We start from the raw sequence: 15,582 nt of genomic DNA on the forward strand, positions 1-15,582 counted from the left end.
TTACTGTACGGAAACAAACAATAAATATTTACAATCGAATGCATTTAAAGATTAATGGTAATGAAAACTCGGGGCTACTGCGAAGAAGTAAACAATTCTATCAATTGTATCCGATAATTGGAGTCACGAATTCATCCAACGAGTATTCATATATAACATTTTGTGGGAAACAATTCCTGACGACTCCACTTGGACTATTGGATGCTCAAATACTCGCACAACGTCCCAACGATCCGAAATAATCACATATCGATTGAGTGCGTCGCTGGAGTTCGAAGTGATCAAACGGAAAGTCAAAAAAAAATCGTAAGGTGGTACTAATACAAAGGCGTGACCCACTCTTACGATACTAGCGGTAGTATCTCGATTTTCCTTTTGTGCACGAGCGCGGCATAAAAGATATTTCGTGCACGCCACATCTTGCACATGGACGAAATGAGAATTTTCCAAATTTGGATGCATTACGACAAAGGAAAGGAAAAAAAAAAATTATGCTTTGCGATTTGTGATGAGACACTACTTGCACAATATAAGCAATCGTGCATTAAGATTCGAATTATCCTCATGCAATGATTTTCGACTAATCTATTTGCGCGGAGCTTGGACAAAATTAAGTTAATGTTTAATGCTTTATGACTTTCATCAAGATCTAAACATCTTGCGATTTTATGTGATAAAAATTAAAACATTTATTAATAATTAATTTTTTTTTTTAGATTTAACAATATTTTTCTCTCTTATAAGACACATGCAATGATTGTGCATTCCTTCTAATGTATCCATGGAAAGACGTAAACACGAAGCGATGAATGGATGAATGAGCTTATTACTCAAGCTTGATCGACTATCCTCCAGCACAGGAAAAATTTATTGGAGGAAGTGTTCTTCAGTTCTTTTACAATGATTCATACCGAATGAGCAAGCGATTCAAGCTACGAGGAATACGGCGATAATGGTAACACTTCGCATGGATACAATTCTCATTTCAACCAAAAAGATTGATCATAATATGATACCAAGTATGCCTCGCACATTCTCGTATCGGCACACCTGATTTCTTGAACAATACCAACGTACAATGTATAAAAAAAAAAACACATTTTTAGTTCCCAAACCAGAGTCGTGGAAAATAAAAAATATTTTTCTCATCAATTATAAAAAAATCAATTATAAAAAAAAAATTAAAAACTTTACGTACATTAAAACATTACATACTTATTAAAATTAAGCTCACGATATATTTCATTATACGTGATGTACGTTACAGTAATCAGAGATAATTTTATATTAAAAATATCTCATTTATATTAAAAATATCTCATTACCTAATATATAAGATTTATATAATAATTCTATTTTTTAATTACTAATCTTTACAGAAATCTAATAATGGCCAATTTAATATTAAAAACAAACAATAATTAATTACTTATTTATACAAATATTAAAAGCATTGTTGTTGCACCAAATAAATAATTAATTACTGTCTTTCAATAATAAATTAGCCAATATTAGATTTCTGTAAAATATTATTTTGTAAATAAATAAAATAACAATAAATAATAATAATTTGATTATTCGAAATATAAATAAAATAGACACGACTCTGGCCAGGGGTCGATAATAAAAGCCACTTACCTTAGAAAGCTTTTCGCCCTCGTGATGCGGTAGCAATGTCCTCAGCGATTGGAATCCGGCATTGATACTCTGCATACGCCGTCGCTCGTTGCTGTTGGCGATTTCTCGCCGCATTCGCTTCTCCTGCTCCATGTGGCTGCGCGACGCAACACGGCCAACGTTGCTGATACCGTTTCCGTTGCTCAATGCAACGTTCTGACTAGCAACCCGCCGACCAACCCCGACGTTACCTTTTGATTGCGGCGGTTGTTGCCGCTGCTGCGGTTGCCGTTCTTGAGTATCAGCGACTTCGGCGACCGTCACACTCGTGGTCACCGAGCCGTCGTCCACTGTCTCGACGCTCCTGCGGACAAATAAATTATAAAGCATATAAATAAAATTATAAAGCATATAAATTTTACATCATTTGAAGTTGATATTTTATTTTAATCAATAAATTCTATATAATAAAGTCTTATTAGTAAAAGCTGAATAGATACTAACATTTAGGCTCAGTTTCACAACTCGCAGTCTTTCCAATTCTAGCATTAGAAAGAGATGAGGAACAAGTTAAACCTTGGTTAAGAATTAACTATAAGTTATGAAACTGGGCCTTAATATTTGAAATTATTTTATTTTAATCGTCAAACGTGTGTATTATTTTGTATAATTAAATTTTCATAGATTATCTTTCGAGTTTCTTAGGCTTCGCGTTAATTACACGAAATATTACGCTCGAATCCTTCAATATTAAAAGACTGCGCTCCTTGAACTCTTAAATCATTATATATTTATCTACATCAATTTATTTTAATTACCTCGCATACAGACAGCTGCGCATATCATTGCTATTTAAAAAAAGACATTTCCGTTGGACGATAAATGTCCATGGTCAAAGTATTTCAGTACAACTATCAACAAGATAGAGTCCGAATCAAGACGCCAACATAGGGAAAGAAAGAGAGACAAAGAGGACACTGATACACGCGCACGCACATTTACACGCGTAACGCGCGACGTTTTCGTCGAGTTTTCGACCACGATTGAGATCGAACACGGAACACCCACTCATCTTATCTCGCCTCGTAACGCGAGGGCTTTTAAGAAAATTGGAAGCAAGGAGATGTTTTTTTTCTCGTCTATTCCTCTTTCTTTTTTACTTCAACGAATGCGCGTAGCGGACGACCACGGGACTTGTGGACGGTTGAATTCGCAGTCAATGAAGCGGGACGTCGTTGACGCTTCTCGACGGCGGCTTCAAAGGCTTCTTCGCGCGCTTCCGACCGCTCGCACGTCCGCAAACACTCTGCGCCGGCCGCACGGAATCTGTGATTTGATAGACCACTTACATTTACTAACATCATTATTTTTTTCATACTTCCAACACATTTAGGTATTGTAATACTGATTTGTCTATTATATTGACAGTACAAATTAATAAAATGAAGTAAAAAAAATTCAATTATCAAACCTACAATAATTCTTAAAAATATTATTATTATTATTATTATTATTGATAAATTAATTAATGTATTCTTTTTTAAAAATATATTTATAGAACTTTACCCTAATATTATAAAAAATAAATAAATAATAAAAAAAAAAACAAATTGAATAAGAAAGTTAATAATAAAAATATAATAATGAAAATAAACATAAATATATTTATCCCCCCCTTCTGTAAACTATTTCTATTAAATCTTTTGTATAACGTCCAGATGTGTGATTGTATAAGATAAGTATGTAATATTTACGAATTTTAAGATTATCAGCATCAGATTATTAAATCTTTTTAAGATGCTTATGAGCACACAATATTATTAAATTGTTTGCCATTTAATTTGTGATATTACTACTCTAATTCTGTTAGAATTGCGTTTTAAGACTAAAAATTAAATTAAATTCACATCAAATTATTTAAGTATTAAAAATCCAACTTAATCATCGAGAGCTTTATTTCCTATTTGTTATATTCACATGACATCATAAAATATACTTTGTTTAATATGCATTATATTTATTTTATTTTAAAACTGCCGAGTTCTAGTAAATATTTCATTATCTAATTTCCGCACATATCTATAGCATGCCACGCGTAACGTACCTCACATGAATCGTCACGCAAACAACAGAAGAACGCACGTATATATTATCACGAATATCGCGCGCATGGATTTCATCATAAAGGTCAGCTGTAAGCACGCATGCGAAACGTCACGTAAGCATAAATTTCAGTTAAAGTGCGAGGATAAAATGTTTGTTAGTTGTAAACAACACTAGGAATTTCATTCATATTCCCTTGCACTCAAAATAATCATGATTAAAGATAAAACTAACAGGCAGTGTTTAACAATATAACATTCCAGAAATTAAAGTGTAAAATAATTTCACAATAAAAATTATTTGCGTATATAAAAGAATTACGACAGATTTTATTCTTTTTTTATCAAATATCTAACTTTGTTAAATTTATTATAGTTCTTCAAATAATAATTTCTCTTATTTTATCTACTAACATTTATGCTAATAAATCAATAATTCGTTAAATCATTTAAATTTAATATTTATATATATCTAGAATAAAAAAAAAAAAGAATAATGAAATTGATTATTAAAATCTTATATCTTCAAAAGAAATGTCGTTAAATTTATTAAACCCTGCTTTTAATATACAAGATCATTTTTGTATTAAAATTGATAAGAGGGATTCATTCTTTAAATCCATCAAAGTTATATAAGTGTCGTTATGTATGATTACGTGCTGTAGTCTACTCCGAGGAACTTATAAATAAGTTAGCGAAGTTCTTAATAATGCAATGCTCATTCCGTAACATTGTAGACTAACTTATAGATAAAGTCGGTAAATGAGAAAACAATAAACAGCTGGGAAAATTATACGTTAACAAGCAATAGTAAGAAAAGCAATGGGAAAGAGAGGTAAAGAGGAGAAAAATCGAGATGGCGGCTATAGCGTCGCGAGGATGACTCAGCAAGAGAAGACCGTGACCTTGCACCTTGGGCCGAAACGCCACGTGTCGATAATACGAATGTAAAGGCTATTCGCTAAAAACATAACCACGCAATCACATTTTTATTTATAGTGCAATCATTTATAAAACATTCTTTCACGATTTTCCGTAATGATTCCATATAAAAGTAACGCGCAACATAATAAAATTGCATTGCGTTAGTTATAAATTAAATTAGTTCCGGTTGTAAACTAACTAGATTAATTTAAAGTATAAAGTAACTTAGATCAGACCGTATAAGAAAATAATATATCTAATAAATGTTTGAAAAAATGATATATTGTCGATGTGCATGTAAAGATTTAAGAGATATATTGTTGATGAGTTTTTATGCAATATAAAAATGCTTATTGTTCATAAAACGTATTACCAAATAGCCAATAACAATATACGTAAAAATAGAAAGAGCGTCTTTAAATGTCACGATACTTTATTGACCGCTTGTCACTCGTCCAATAATTTTCTTTGGTTGAAATATTAACAGTTACTCATTCGAAGATGTCACTCAAATACCACGAAACTGCGACCACACGCACAAAGGTGTAATCGTACATCATCCCGCGATGTAATGACGCTTTCAAATCACAAGTGTTCATCGAAAGCTTTACAATGGCTGAAGTGTATTATAATGTAGCATTATTCCGCAATTTAACTCTCATCCGATATTAACTGTTACTATAACTTCAAAAAAAAAAAAAAAAAAAAAAAAAACCCCAGACAATTTCTCTATCATGATGCTAATCCTCATCGCGAATTAAAGCGATACGGAACGTCGACAACGAGACATCTCACAGCTAATGAAGTCACTCTGTGTTTGTTATATATTAATTTCGACATTGTATCATTGTAATCGTTTATACTCATCAATTTTAATCACAATTATTGTCGTACATAATCATGAGCCAATACCATCAATTTAATATTACAATAAATCATTATTCCATTATATTTACAAAACATATTGCCACTTTCGAAAAGAAGCGTCTTTTCTTGCGATAGATGGTTGAATTGTTCCGAGTAACACACGAGGGATTGAATCAGGCCGCGGCATTCATCAGCGATCATTCATAACGGCACGTGGAGGTCCACGGAACCAGAAATCCACGTGGCGTACTCTCTCATCGAGTGGTTATATTAGATCAGCTGGTACGCCGGCGGCTTGCTGGCTGGATGGTTGGCGTCGTGACGTCAGCTCGTTCGTTCGCCGGATACCCGCAGAGCGCTCGCTCGGCCAGATCAGTTGCGGCGAAGTAGGTCGGCGAAGTGGATAGAGCTACCTTCCTTTTCACCCTGAAATCCTGCCACCCATATAAGGGAGAAACGAGCTAAAGATAACCCTACGTCATCTATTCTTCGTATCTCAGTTCGGTTCGGTTATCTTCTGAATCGTGCATGTGTCTCTTTTACATCTCCAAAAAAAGAGAGTTCAGTTGTCTTTTATGCATATTTCTTATATATCTCATTGCTTAGTAAATTTATTCAATTTTGTCTGTTTGTGTTTTTTATAAGTCTTACATTGCGATATTTTTAGCATAATTATATTGTAATATTTAAATTGCTTGTCCACATAAATTTTCTTTTTCTCATTAGTAATTCCTACATAATTCTCTCACTCTTCGTATTGCTTATGATAATCAATCAGCCGATACATTGTAATTGATGTACCAGTAGGAATTAACTGTTAGTCTTTATTTTTATCCTCTTATTTTTTGATATTGGTAAAGTTCGAAGCAACAATTGAATACTACAGCTGTGATTAAAGTTGTTGCTTGTGCCACAATCGTAATCAGCAGTCTAACCCTCAGGAGATAAGTTCTTCAAGGTTACACGATATATTCAAGCTACATATGCCGCCAAATTATCTCCGATAAAAAAAATTATAAAAAAAGCAGCGTATTCAAAAGCGATATACAAAGCTCGGTATAATATTAAGTAAAGAATAATTTCTGATAAACAGAAAATAATATTTCAATTAACGAAGTAAATCCAGAATATCTTTTCGCAATATTTTAATATATTTTAGACTAACTTTCTTTCTTTGTATATTATAAAATTTTTTGAGCAATTAAAATATGATTAAAAACTGCTCAAGAGATTATTTTCTTTTTACAATAAAAACTTACACTAAAAAAATAATAAATTTTAATACATATTTGTTCGAATAATTCCAAGTAAATATTTACTAAAACTAAACATATATTTATTTGGAACAATAACTATTAATTTGATTTAATTATTACTTTTTAATAAGTAAATATTTATTTGTTGTTAGTTTACTTAGTACTATTCAAAGAAATATGTATTGAATAAATTTTTGTCAGCGTAAGAATTGAATATTTTTTAACATGGAGCCTCAAAACAGCAGTCGCATTGTTACCGTTATATTTATCAATGATTATCAGTAGGCGCCAGGAATTATTTGCCAATAAATAATTATACCTTAGAGGACTAATCGCGCAACCATTTGCTAGTTGCCCGATTAGTTCTAATTATAAACTTGCACAACGTTGCCCAATGACAACGATAAAAAAAAAGCAGGCAAAATAAAGGGAAAAACGAGAAGAACGGCGAGGTATCGTTGTACCGTCTCAGTCGGAGCTTCTGCCCAAGTGCACGTGTACCCTTGGATTTTTATCGATAGGCAGAAAAAGCGTGCTGGGAACGCTTTCGTGAAACGCGACGCGACGCGACGGGACGCGGACAACGGCATGCGCGCATTCTGGCGCACGCGCTCGTTAGTATTGGTGTGTGTTACACATGCGACTGTGTGTATCCGTCCGCGGCAAACTCTCAGTCGACTCGTTCGCGTGAGTCACCAACAGCTGATGGCTGGCGCCACTCAGCTGGCTGTTAGCGGTGCCTTCGCACGAGTATCGCTATCTGCGGCCGCCTATCAGCTGCGACTGACTGAGGAAATATAACCAGATAGTGAAGAACGTGAAAAAGTATGATCCGCGATATGTTTCAGAAGCAACGCGATTCTGAATCTTAGAATCCCTTCCGGGACGATGATGATCGTTCACCGGCATTTTCAAAGTCAACTTAATAGGAATAGTTTCATTACATATAAATCTATTATCTTTGACGTTTACCAACATTAACGTTACGCTGATGTTATTTGTGTTGAGGTTAGTCACAAATAATGTGCCGAAATAATGATAATCGCGTTCGAGTTATCGCGGGTTGCAAGGATCACTCGATTGCAAAAGTATAATATATGCAAACGCGACGGGATATGCATTCTGAAAATTTCAGTGACGCATTACACATAACTTGAGAAAAACTGAATAATTAACTCTGTGAATTAGAAGGGGAAGAAGGTGCATACCGTAACAATGACACACGCAAGTATTGCAGAATAGACGACCTTCCATTTGCATATTCTACAAGAACGATTCTAGGAACGTTGCATAACGTGACTTTATTGCATTTTACGATTTCTCCTTTTTTTCCTTATAATAGCTATAAAAATAACCGTCGGCTGGCGTCAGTCAGCTGCCTGTTACTAACGCTTCTGCACGATATCTGCGGCCGTCTATCAACTGCGAATGACTAACGGGAGGACGCTGCGAAAGCGGATGATAAAGATGCCGAACAGATTGCTCATAAACAGTAAACGACCTTGTGATAGTTTCATTTATAAAGTTCCATTAAGACTTTCACGAAGATTTATATTTCGGAGCTCGTTTTATATGCAATTGCGCTCATCATTAGCATGCTTAACGCTTGCACGTATTAAAAAAACTTATCTTTGTTTAAATCTTAAAACTAGAAGAAGATAAAAAGTGTAAGTGAAATCCAGATTTAAATTAATTTATATTAGTACACTGAAAAAAATGTTTTCAACAATAAAAAGTACAAATAAAACGAATTTTGATCGAATCAGATTTCTGATTATTGTAATTTAATTTCTGCTTACCTTGCTAGGTTGCCTGATTACCTAACTAGAATGTTCCATAGATTTAACTGTAAGCGTATAATTTATACCTTTCTAATTGAATTTGTCAGAATTTCAATTAATGCAACAAGATTTTTTTCCAGTATGGAAATAGACATTAGTCGTACATTTTTTGTATTTAGATATACTTATTTAAATGCAATATTTACTGTAAAATAAAAATAATTAAATAAAATATTTGACATTAAAATTTAACTTGCTTTATCTTAAAAAGCTTTATATCTTAACTTATCTCAATTATTTACCTCATTATTTAAAAAATTTTATTTTTGAAAAAAGATATGAAGTTATTCCGGCTGATTTTCCTGTCAGCTCATTTTCTGACCTAACTCAAAGCAGGCAAAAGATCAGAAAAGATCTGTGCGTAATAAAAATTCCAACGAATCACCTTATATAGAGGCTCAAGGCCACTCTCGCACGGCTGACACGCGTCTGTTCCCAATTGGTCGACGCATTACGTGTGTGGGGATTTAGAGTCTCTTGAACATCGTCTATGCCCTTCCGTCCTAACAGTTATTCCCGGAACTCGTTTCTAATAGCTACAGCCTATCTGCAAGTTTCTTCCTCAAATTCAACAATGTCGTGTCAGTTGACGATCAACTCCTTGTTAGTATAAGTTGCTTGTCGAATTTCTATATTCTCGAGAGACACGCGATCGAAAAAAAATCGTTATATCTCACAGCTACACTCTATCTTATCCTACACATGTTGAAAGATATTAGAATCAGTTAAAAAATGTCGAGCTTCGCTTCTGTTATGAAATTTATTGTGTATACTATATTATTAGTATTCAGTGTAAAGCTTTATACTCAGAACGTTCTTTTTTAAAATATGTCATCACTTTAAAAATAAAATAGATGCAAATAAATAAATCAGGTGATATGATTCAGGTGATAAAATTCGCAGAATGTACTATTCTTATCAAAGAGAATAAAATAGTCTTCTGTATTAATTTGAAGAAAAAAAAAAACCGAGCGGGAAAGTAGGGAGAAGATTGCCTACGACATCTGGAAAGGACTCTACAGTGAACGGAACTGTCGTTGGCAGATGTTAACAGAATTAGGGCCAGAAATAGGCAACAATAGATTCCTTTCTTGCCCTGAATATTTCAATAACTGTACATCATCCTGCTGAATAAAAATATTATATCTTTGTATAATATTAAAACTTAAGCTTGAATCTGAGAGATAGAAAAATACGATTACGAATCCAGAAGTGAAAGCCGAATGAAAAAAAAAAAGATTGAACGATACATAGTATTTGATTTGCTTCAAAGATTTATCTGTTCGAGTATATTTGATCCAATGTATAATTATTTTATTTAAAAACATTTTCTCTGGTATTTAATGACTTTATCTATTAATATATTTTATGAAAATTTTTTATTTTTTGAAACTTTTTAATCATATCAATCCAAATAATATAATCGTATGGAGTAAATTTGAACAGATTAGCAAAGTTAATAGAACAGAATGATAAAAATACGAATTAAAATATACATAAGATTCAATCGCGTTGCGCAGCAATTATGAAGCAATTAAAAAAAAAAAAAAAAAAAAAAAATTCAAGAAGCAGAGGATGCGTTCTCAGAAAATACAAATGTCTAATCTTCGAGATGTATCTCAATCATCGGAGTAATCGCTTGGCCAATAACAATCAGCCGACGTTATTGTTGGCTCGATGTCGCGTCACACGATTTTAGGACGCCCGTTGCATCGGGCTTTCGAGGCGCGTATCAAGTTACACGCACACGAGGACAAAGTAAGAGAAGAGATGCACGCATGTCGACGAGTGCGAGCGCACGTACGCAGATGTCTTTGGCAGTGACGACGGTGCGCCTAGCTCTCGACGTTTGCGGCACGCGGGATGAAATGAAGAACGAGAATGGGTATGAGATCGGGAACGGTCGAGGCATTATATATTTAGCAATGTGACGTAAGTCACAGCCCAACGGGCGCCACGTCGAGTCGTCTCTATGTGCCTTTCCTCTCCCTCTCTCATTCCATCCTACCACTTTTCTCCTTCCTCTTCACCTTCGGTTATTCCATTTGTTCTTCTCACATCAGATCATCGATGGAACGTATCCTAGGATATCTATCTTATCGATCTTTTTTTTTGTTCTAAATATTTCTCTTTATCTTCTAATTATTATATTACTAGATATTTCAACTTTTTTATTAATTACGTCAGTTTAGGCAATTTACTTTATAAGTTTGATTTGACTTGTTTACGAGTATTATTGTATTTTGGCATAAGAATTATATAAAAAATTTATGATGATTAAGTAATGCATATCATTTTGTATTCAATAAATAATTGATAATACAAATAATGATTATAAAATTATACAAAAATTAAATTTATGTTTCTCATATTTTTAATCAACAACATTAAAAATTTCCCGAAATATGATTTATTGTCGATAAAAAAAAAATCATTGTATTCACTCAGGGAATGCTCTCACTTGTCGTATCGTTAATTCAGGTGTTCTCGCACATAACAATCAGGAGACTTCAGACAGTTCATATCATTCGACGACACATCGCACGTAATGTAAATACATTATACTGTTAATCACTTGGGAGAGAGCACCTGCGAAAAAAACAATGACAATTTATATAGATGACGATTGGAATGCGTGCGCTCCCGTGCGTAAAATGACGTGAGTCAACCAACTGTCGGGGATACGAAACGAAGTGCGGATGACAGTGGTGTGTACTGCGTCAGATCGAAAGAACGCAGTGCATTCCTTATATGCTAACTTTCTGACGTATGATGTGAACGTTGCATCCACCCGCGCGTCAGCAATCATCGAAAAGAAAACGCCCGTTATCGCAATGTTATGACTAACCGTCGTGACTTCATCATGCATCGCAAATATTCTTACAAGATTCCAATTACACTTATCGATCGTAATCGATCGATGCGAGATGTTCAGAAAAGAAAACACTCGAGACTTTTTATAAGTTTTAATTCTTTTAAGAGTTAATGTTTCATGAGGCAGCGATAATGAATGTCATTCTGAAATTAAATCGATGAGTCTGTTCTTTAATATATAGTTAATATATTTTATTTTTCTTTCTTTTCTTCAAATTTCTATTGAAAATTTTGATCAAATCGATATTCATTTCACAAGTACCAAAAAGGCCGAATTATATTTAATAAATCAATTTTGTAAAGTTAGATTAAATTTTAAGTTTCAAACTAGGTTCTGTCGAAGTACTTGTAAATATTTAGAAGTTATTCTATACACACGCATTTTCTGAATACATTTGCAACACATATTTCAAAGTTAAGAGAGAAGCAGGTATCCCGAGACTTTCCTTTCTTTTTCAGTTTTTAAAAGGTTCTAGCAATCCATAGAAAAAAATATCTGCCAAATAAAGAAAAAGAAATAAAATGGCAAAGTATATTATATTTTATAATCGATTCGTCTAACGTTTCATAGTTTTCAAGATCGCTTTCACAAGCTATTCAACAAGATCATGTTGGCTTTTCGGTATAAATATAATAATCATCTCTGTATTGATATAGCACACACATACATGAATATAATATCCTTAGAATAAAACCAACGGCGATGAAGAGAAGCATCGCATGAATACTTAAAGAAAGATGAAAAAGGGGCGTGAGACAGAGGCATTATTCTCGCGTCCTGAGATCGACCCCTTCGCGGTTATACGTACATGATACCTCTACAAACATAAGATATTTGTGTAAGCGACGTTTGCGATGCACGACGGATATGTGGAGCATAAGAGGTCAACAGAGAAACCATTGTTGTCTGCTGTTAGATACAGAACTAAAAGGAGTTTCAGGATCGTCTCCGTGGTTCAGTCTCTTTTATTCTCTATGAGAAACAAAGAAATTCGTAGAAATTAAATTGACGTTTATGTGTCCAGATCGAATGATCTACGTAAGACTGTGTGATAAGATATCTATATATTCTGAGATACTTATAGAATTGTGTTTGTCTTTAATTGGAAAAGACACTTGAGAATGTCCCTCATAAAAGAAGATAATAAAATGAAAGAAATTTTTCTGTAACACTTAATCTATTTTATACACTAATATAAATTAATATATGTAAAGCGTGAAATTTGTCGATTTCTATGAATGTTAAAGAATATAATTGCGCACGACTTTATAAAAAGGTCTGAATGTATGAGATATAAATTCTTACCGGTATTTTATTAAATTTAATTTTTAATTTAATATTTAAAATTTCAAGAAAATGGCAGCAAATTCATATCGCCTGCACCAATTCAAAATTTCATGAAAATGCATCAGATATTTTCAACCGGGTAGCAGCTGGTTCTGTTACTTTCAATTGTGGAATTACACCTGCACGGACAGAATTGTCTCTTAAAATTTACCCTGAAAATATGATCGTTGTGGTAATACAGTATTTTAAAGATTTTTACCGTGTACTTCAGTAAAATTAATCAAATTTATTATATATTTTATTGTAGTTTTAGTTATGTCCTTTTCCACTAATGTAGATTAATTAACTTTAATCTCGGTTCAATTTACTCTTCGTCTTTTTCTAATTTCTAAAGATTAGAAAAAGACGAAGAGTAAGTTGAACCGAGATTAAAGTTAATCTACATTGGAAACAGGAAACATTAATGAATGTAAAAGAAATTTACATAAAGTTCGTCGAAACACAATGTTGTCTCAGGGACTATCATATTTTCAAGAGCTATCATAAACTGTAAAACAATTCTCCCCGTGTAGTATCCAATACTACATTTCTGCGCAAATTCATACGTGCCGTATGTTCTTCATTCGCAGCCAAAAATTCCTGCATTTTAGAAAAGATAAACGCCGAAAGGATAAACAAGGCTGCACTCTAACATATTTCGTCATCTAATAAGAACGCATTCGTAAGTCCAGAACGATTGTCCCGGCTGTGATAATGGTTCGTGTCGCAATTTGTGTACACAGACGAGCCTAGACATGGAATCAGGAGCCTCATTCATGTATCTCGCACACCTACCCGTTCCGAGTGGAGAGAGAAATAGAGGCGTAACGTAAACATAAGCGAGACCATAAAAAGAAGACAGGAGTACAGGCTCGTCGACGATCATCCGGTTCATAGACGGTCACAAAGCGACTAGCAGAACTAGCTGGTTAACCTCGAAAGCTGTCGACCTAGTGACGGATGATCGTGCGTCGTTTATGCGTACATTTACATCGGAAAAATTGCGTAGTTGAGTTAGGTCGCGCACGTTCCCCATCGCCTAGCAGTGCCTATCTAGGAATTATCGAGCTTGTGCAAATAAATTGCAGTCGCGTGAACATTACATAAGGCATGTATTTACTCGTTGGAAAATATATTACACAGCGCGATATCGTTACTAATATCTTTCGTAAATAAAGATAATAATTATATTAATAACAATGCCGCGTTATGTAAGAGACTTTGTTCAACGAATAAACTATTGTGGGACAGGGCCACTCGTGCGTGCTACATTGTTGAAGCCACATCAGAAAATAATATTGGGTAGTCCGGAAAGTTCGTGCCGATTAAAATTTAAATTTTAGTATACATTTATTAAATTAAAATTTTCTGCGTTTCAATTTTCCTTCAACATCGGCATGAACTTTCCGGACAACCCGATATATTAAATTTTAAACAGTAAAGATTTGATATGCAAATTTCGTTATGAAATTCCTCAGAAATCCTATCCTTAGAACAATAAAATATAGTTTTGCATGAATTTTATCTCGTTTTTACTTTTACATTTTTAGCAGGGGTGTTGTAAAACACGATAATAAATTATGCATTAACAGAATATTATATTTTACAGCATTCTCAATAATTCTTCATCGAACTCTGCAAATTGCAACTTCACCGTGTGCTACATTATAAAGTCGTGCCCTAGCTAGTTCCTAAAATAAAGGTCCGTATTGTCTATTTACATCTATCGCACGGTGGCTCTGTCTTCGGGAACTGAACAAGACAACTACATATTAAATTTTCTTTATCGATTAATAAATAACGATACATATTTAGTGAAATATATTATAGGTCACGTTGGCAGACACGTATATGTAATTATCTACAATTTGGCTGAATTTTAAAAATAAGATTCACCTATGCCTACAGAATATATAAGTACCTATTTATATATTCTTAAAGCGTGAAACAAAAGTAGGTTTCTATTAATTAATAGTCATATTGCAGATTATAACGTATAGCGCTAGTAAAGTATTATCCTCCATCACAAGTACACGTACGCGCGTACTTTATTGCAAAGTCATGTTCGAGGTAGATACAGGCAAATAAAGACCCGTTTTGTCTACTTATGTCTATCACGACGGGACTTCTATCTATTACGGACATTATACCGCAAGCAACCGACCTATCATCCGCATTGTATTTGCATAAACGATAAAAACACAATCCAAGAGCTACAGATCTCGTGCTTATCGTAGTAAACGGATGGAACGGACGGAATGAACGGTTGCGAATGTTCAACCTGATTAAAACCGCCGGCAGGAAGTCACGGCGGATAACGAGATTAGCAAAAAAAAAATTATGCAGTTGCGACAGGTGTTAAGCTCATTCCTAGACGAAGCCGTTCAAATATCTGCATTTCACAGGAATGACGTGAACGGCGTCGCGACGTTTCCTTGGCGTGCACCGAACCTTGTGATGTCGCATTACGTTTCCGGCCGACATAAAAAAAAAGTTGTGAAAGTCAATTAAATTGCAACACGTACAATTCACTTTAAATAGATATAATATATTTATGTACAATTAAGACTTTAAATTTTTGTATTTACGAGCTCAGTATTCCTATTTTGTAATTATTAATGATAATGTCGGTATACATTATCGTTGCGCAGTTTTTTTATTATATGTAATACCTACAGTAAGAGAAAAATACATTAAATTTTAATAAATATTTGTTTGAATAGTACTAATTAAATATTTACTAAATGTAAACATATAATGTAAATATACATAAA

General features: G+C 33.7%; 1 protein-coding gene across 1 annotated transcript in view; it reads right to left on the reverse strand.

Annotated features, from left to right (window-relative positions):
• Nucleotides 1-15,582, reverse strand: part of LOC108686890 (helix-loop-helix protein 11) — a 149,820-nt gene that overhangs the window by 127,657 nt on the left and 6,581 nt on the right. The window contains exon 2 of the mRNA XM_018192395.1: nucleotides 1,639-1,981. Coding sequence (XP_018047884.1) covers nucleotides 1,639-1,981 — 343 coding nt within the window. The remainder of the gene's footprint in view (nucleotides 1-1,638; nucleotides 1,982-15,582) is intronic.

The sequence above is a fragment of the Atta colombica genome, unplaced genomic scaffold, assembly GCF_001594045.1.
Source record: "Atta colombica isolate Treedump-2 unplaced genomic scaffold, Acol1.0 scaffold198, whole genome shotgun sequence".
Taxonomy (NCBI): domain Eukaryota; kingdom Metazoa; phylum Arthropoda; class Insecta; order Hymenoptera; family Formicidae; genus Atta; species Atta colombica.